This window comes from Ipomoea nil, unplaced genomic scaffold (assembly GCF_001879475.1).
Source record: "Ipomoea nil cultivar Tokyo-kokei standard unplaced genomic scaffold, Asagao_1.1 scaffold3199, whole genome shotgun sequence".
NCBI lineage: Eukaryota > Viridiplantae > Streptophyta > Magnoliopsida > Solanales > Convolvulaceae > Ipomoea > Ipomoea nil.
Window position 1 is genome coordinate 160,895 of NW_017619627.1, and position 6,503 is coordinate 167,397.

General features: G+C 36.8%; 1 protein-coding gene across 1 annotated transcript; it reads right to left on the reverse strand.

Moving 5' to 3' along the window:
• Window positions 1–492: 492 nt before the first annotated feature.
• On the reverse strand, window positions 493–6,160 carry LOC109168538 (succinate dehydrogenase [ubiquinone] flavoprotein subunit, mitochondrial). The gene is made up of 16 exons (XM_019317592.1): window positions 5,902–6,160; window positions 5,346–5,513; window positions 4,716–4,803; window positions 4,384–4,530; window positions 4,159–4,299; window positions 3,830–3,915; window positions 3,640–3,732; window positions 3,496–3,559; window positions 3,206–3,349; window positions 2,610–2,797; window positions 2,325–2,499; window positions 2,068–2,238; window positions 1,788–1,857; window positions 1,554–1,674; window positions 1,431–1,468; window positions 493–866 (listed from the first exon to the last, which is right to left on the reverse strand). Exons 1-16 carry the CDS (start codon window positions 5,992–5,994, stop codon window positions 764–766), a joined length of 1,890 nt encoding a protein of 629 aa, XP_019173137.1. The 5' UTR covers window positions 5,995–6,160; the 3' UTR covers window positions 493–763.
• Between the last annotated feature and the right edge of the window lie 343 nt (window positions 6,161–6,503).

Sequence of the window (6,503 nt, forward strand, 5' to 3'; positions counted from 1 at the left end):
GGGTGATGACCAATTGACCAAATGGGTTTAATTACATTAATATATGTTGAGTGAGGACAAAAGTGGTTGTTAGTCAAAGGTTGTAATGGATTAGTTTGTTTGCTCCGAAGACTTGCTTTGTAGTGGAGGCTACTACTACTTGTAGTGCGTAGTTGGGACAAAGTAGAGGACACATCTAGTGGCTTTTTGAACGTTTTTTGAGTGGACTTTTGGTGAGGGAGACGTTGCTAATCCCCTTAATTAGTGAGTGGGATTTACTGCATCTTTGACCAACCAATCACCCTACTCATTACTACTACAATTATTTTCTGCTCATTGGGTTTGAAAACACAGCCTCCTTCCTTAGGCTAATCAATAATATCTTCTCTTCCATACATGCCACTATTCTATTCTGCACTTATTTCATTTTCTTCTTTTATATTATGCTCTGCTTAATTCATTTTTACTCGTATAGTCCATTTTTTGTTCAATTCTAAAGTGAAAATTAGAAACTAGAAATGAAACACAAACGCATCAAATACAGGTACAGTGAATGAGAGTTGTACAATATGCTCTGGAGTCTCATGCTTCCTCACTGAATACGGAATACAGAAAGCAACACTAATGCCTCCAAAGTTTATGCACAGTTTCAAGTTATGCATCACATCATATAGGACAGATGACCAATAATTATTCACAAAATTTCTCCATTGGAGACTTATTGCGACGGTAAAGACACTGGATAAATTAGTTTTCTTGAGTCACAGCGTTTTGAGTAAATTGATTAATACACGCGCGCCTTAGGTGGAAATGTTTCAATTTCATCGTCCAATGTGTTCATGTGAACTGGCCTGTAGTCCAGCCTTACTTTCTCATTCTCCCAGTATCTGCATTTATAGACAACAAAAGAGAAATTGTGAAAAAGAATTGGAAATTTTAATTTTTCACAACTCAGAAACACAAGGATAAGTATGCAGCTGCCCCAGGATATGGGAGTTGAGGTCTTGATAGTTATACAGTACTAACACGGGGAATATGGCATAAAGAACCTGAAAAATGATCCAATACCTAATTCATGCAGTAACACACAAACAAACTGAAAACTTCTAATTAATCAAGTACCTTGCAGGCAACCATTCTTAAAATTGTTTCATGTTCATTGATCTTAAAGCAATATATGTGCATTATTTCCTTCTTTTTAGAGAAGATCGTAGCAATATATGTGCATTATTTCCTTCTTTTTAGAGAAGACCGTAGTTGCATGGTCTGACTCTGATACCAAATTGAAGCATGTGTTCCATCTCAACTAAAAGCCTAAGCTGATAGTTGGATTGCACATTAATGGTTATATGCTCAACACAGCCCAAGGCATGAATCATAATGCAGGTAGTTATTAATCCGTTTTATGACCTGGAGGAAATCAATTGAACAAAACAAGTTAAAACACATACCCTAATGTGTGTTTCATCCACTTCTCGTCATCTCTTTTCTGCAAAGCCAAAAGTGGTTATCATGTTATTAATTCTAATGTACAGAAAAATGAAATCCTTTATTAGAAACAGTCAGGAACTAACTGTAAAATCTTCACGGGCATGAGCGCCTCTGCTCTCTTTTCTAGCTTCAGCAGAGTGCATTGTGATACAAGCATTAATCAACAAGTTTTCCAACTCAACAGTCTCTATAAGATCTGAATTCCTGTGAAGGTATATACAAGGAAGAAAAAAGAATGTCAAAAGATAATAAGAAAAAAGCTAACTCTTAAAATGAAATTTATATCAAATGCAAGAAAGTGGTCTAAACAAGTTTACCATATCAAACTGCGATCTTCCACCTTCACGTCGTGGAAGCTCTCCCATGCGTTGTCAATTAACTTACAACCTAGTGGTACAACAAACAAATGGGTAAGATGTTAAAGTTGACAAAACAGAATAAGTCCATCGATAATGGATGTTTGAATATACGAAGCACATTTTCCATTCCCAGGGCTGGGCATCAGCAAGTTGGCATCTATAAAATAATTTTTAAGTTTCTCCGAGACAGCATGCCAATAACTAAGCGGGAGAAATGAAATTGAACTCCTATACCAACCTTCCTCTAAAGTCTCTTGTGTGCGGAAAACAGCTGCATTGTTTTGCATTACTCTTTGCATGTTCAATCGAATGTTTGAAGTGGGCAATGAACCATTTGAATTTCTAAGCTTGTCCAACCATGCAATAGTCTTCTCTCCAGCATCCTTCTCCAAAGGTTTCTGTTTCTCTCCTGCAGGAACGAAAGCCCAGGGCATCGCAAACATTCAGTGTGCAGCTAAAAAGAATTTGGTGAATCAATGGACTCCTAATTTTTACCTGGCCTTTGGATTTCTGCAACCCGGTTTGCACATGCCCGACCAAAAACAACAATGTCAAGAAGAGAATTTGCTCCGAGCCTGTTAGCACCATGAACTGATGCACAGGCAGCTTCTCCAGCAGCCATTAGGCCAGGAACTACAGCATCAGGATCATTACCTTTGACAGTCACCACCTGCAGAGAGACAAATTACCATAGTAAGGGGAACAGTTTCCTTTCAAATAATATATACCAACTGCAACAGCAGAATATATGGAACAATTATGTTGCATCAGATTATTTACCTCTCCATGGTGATTTGTTGGAATCCCACCCATATTATAATGCACAGTAGGTAAAACAGGAATTGGCTCCTTTGTGACATCTACACCAGCAAAAATGGCAGCAGTTTCAGAGATACCAGGAAGCCTTTCTTTAAGGACTTCCGGAGGTAAATGGTTCAAGTGGAGATAGATATGGTCCTTTAGTGGTCCTGTTTAAAGTTAGGGATAAACAAATCAGGATAAATATCAGGTGTAGCAAACTTTTAGTTTTTAGAAATAAAAGAGAAGAAAAAGGTCAAAGAAATTAGTAGGAAATAATAACAGAAGTTTAACTTTTAAGATTACAAATCCACATAGGATCATCTAACAACCACAAAGCAGGTGTTGTCTTCATTGGGAAAGAAGAAAACTGATCTAATGGGTTGTACATATGATACTTTAATTTATTCACTAATTTATTTTTCTCATAGCTCAGAGGTTGTAGGATGTGTAATATTGCCATGATAGCTCAAGTCTACAATAGAAAATCATGTATGAGAATTTGAGAGAACATCAAGCTGTTAAGGCTTATATATTAATAGTATTGCTTAAGAACAATACAACTAACAAGCTCATACCGACACCACGCCCTTCACGAATTTCCATTGTCATAGACCTTGAAACAACATCCCTAGATGCAAGATCCTTGGCTGTTGGTGCATACCGTTCCATAAATCGCTCACCTTCACTATTCCTGAGAATCCCACCTTCACCACGAGACCCTAAAGGTACAGAAAATATTCAGTTGGTATACTTAAATTACTCAGTAACTAAGTTGAAACAGTGCAATAGGAAAAAGTATACTGAGAAATGGAACAAAATAGAATAATATCCCTTGTAAGAACCATCACATGCAAAAGAATCAAACCTTCAGTAATTAGACAACCAGCTCCATATATACCAGTTGGATGGAATTGCACAAACTCAAGGTCCTGCAAGAGGAAAAATAGCAATGCGTAATGGAAGTACAGTAAAGGGTAGACAAAAATGGTAAGGTTCCCTATTAACAAACCTGGAGAGGAAGCCCAGCACGTGCAACCATAGCATTCCCATCTCCTGTGCAAGTATGAGCTGAGGTTGCAGAGAAATACGTTCTGCCATATCCCTGATGAAGAAATTGGACAAAAACATAGATAACATTAAAAAATATATATACTAAAAGAAATCGGAATAGACTGTAGAGTGCAAAACTATATAGGTACCCCTGTGGCCAAAATTGTAGAAGCAGCACGGAAGCGATGTAAAGTACCATCCTCCATATTTAGAGCAATTACACCTTGGCAGCTTCCTAGTTAAAAGTAATTATCATTCAAGTTTCAAATAAGAAAATTAATATTCATCCATGGAATGCATTAAGAAATAGTTGCATAAGAAAAGTCTTATTCATCTATAACCTAGAGACCAACTCACAGAAAGAGTACAAGAATGCAACTGAGTACTCATAATAGCAAGAGACAATATTAATGTTAAACAGAACTATATGTCTATATAAGATAATAGGGGCACGATTGGAATCCCAATGTGAACGCACCATCTTTATCCATTAGTAAATCCAAAGCAAAATATTCCACAAAGAACTGCGTATTATGTTTCATAGCCTGCCCATAGAGAGTATGCAACAAAGCATGTCCAGTCCGATCAGCAGCACAGGCACAGCGGTATGCTTGTCCGCCTGAGATCAATAAAATGTAATGGACTCAGATTAAGAAGAATCTATGGAATGCATCCTCATATGGTTAGCACTTTAGCATATTACCTTTTCCAAAATTTAGACTTTGGCCACCAAATGCACGTTGATATATTTTCCCATCTTCAGTTCGAGAGAATGGCAGCCCATAGTTCTCAAGCTCTATGACTGCTTTTGGAGCTTCTCTACACATATACTGAATAGCATCCTGATCACCTAAACAAATTATCACACAGCTCTCACATACAGCATAATAGCATATAGACAACCATGTGTTTGTAACAATAATCAATAGCAGTATAAATTTTAAGATCTCATAAAGAAAGAAGAAAAAAATATGCTAATTGAAGCACAAGTGCCACAAATAAGTGAAGTGGATCTGATTCTAACCACAATCATACCTAGCCAATCACTTCCTTTAACAGTATCATACATGTGCCACCTCCAATCATCCTCAGTCATATTTCCTAGTGCAGCATTTATACCACCCTACAAATGAGTTCAATGAGTGTGAGATTACAACATAAAGTCTCACCAGTAAGACCTGTAAATAACCTCCAGCAGGTGAAGCCAATGTTGTCTAAACAAGAATTAATTTCACAGAGAACACCAAGCAATTTCCAGCAAGTCCCATAAAATTTGTCCCTTTCCCTTCCATGACCAGTATTCAAATCTTCCTTAAGAAAGCATCATAGCCTGTCTATGCAACAAATATTGCATACCAAGAGAGAGTTTACTGGAGCTACATATATTCATAAATTTTCTTCTAGTAGACCAATTTGAATTTCCTCGGAGAGTTCTTAGTTCTCATTGGGCAGTGATTCTTCAATAAACCTATTCTAGTTACTTGAGACAAAAATCAGATAAGAAGATTTGGATTCTTCAGCACAATAAGAATTTTTTTTTCCAACACATTACACACATACACTTGAAATTGGAGAAAGATATTCTTTTGATTTCTGGGAAAAAAAAAATACAACTAGGAAAAATAGAGCAGTCAGCATAAACATGAGCAACCAAGCAGTAGTCACCTGAGCGGCAACCGTGTGAGAACGAGTTGGAAAGAGCTTGGTAATACAAGCAGTGTTGAATCCATGCTCAGACAACCCAATTGCTGCTCTAAGCCCTGCACCTCCTGCACCTACCACCACTGCATCATATGTGTGATCCACTACCGTATAGGATGACCCTCCCACATTCTGTTCAAAAAATTTAATAATAATAATAATAAGCAAGATAAATAATATTCTTAACGAATTGGTACATTATATTTCAGTAAGATACAAAGCAAAGCAAAGCAAAACCGTATAACTGATGCCAATAAATAAGCATAACAAATCAAATCCGAAATATAGCCTACAACTGGCCAGTGCATCCATAGAAGATTTAATTAACTGAGCAAAATCTCAATCCAATACGAGCTCAAATTTATATATCTTTTATACATAAAGCGAAAGAGATTTAAGATACCCCTACAAGAGCTCACGATTGAAGTGATTTCAGGAAATACTGAGCTAAGATATATCTGTAGATATTCATATACACACAATAACACAACGAATATAGAGAGTGAGAGAGAGATCATACAGCTTGAGTAGAGAAAAGGCGCTGTAAATGGGAGTCGCCGGAGATGGATCTCTTGGAACCAATGCGAAGTCCACGCGACACGCAGCGCCACATCTCTCACCGATTTCGAATCGAATATGTATGATTTGTGTCTGCAACTGCGACTGGTTTAGCTCAGGAGATCGAATATGCGGGTTGGGAAGACGAAGAAGAAGAAGAAGAAGATGTTCAAAAGCTAACGCGACAAATGTGGAGACTAGAAATACTATTGAGATTGTTTTGGGCTTTGTTAAGGCTTAAGACCGATTAAATCGCGCTATTGCGAAAATGTCCTTGGTGTTTTGGCTTAACTACTGAATGGCCATTTTCAATAATATAAATAGCTAATTTTTACTCGAATTTATTTTGGATATAATCCTCAACCATTATCAGATCTCCACATTTAATCATTAATTAATAAATTAACCATATTTAGTCCTTTCTCAAATAAGAAATAAATACACGTTAACTTTAATAATTTCATCACTAATGACTAATGAGATTGCAAAAATAAGACAAAGTTGATAATGAAACCATGTATTGAATCATTTGTAATAATGTATTAGGGATCTTATGTGTATTTC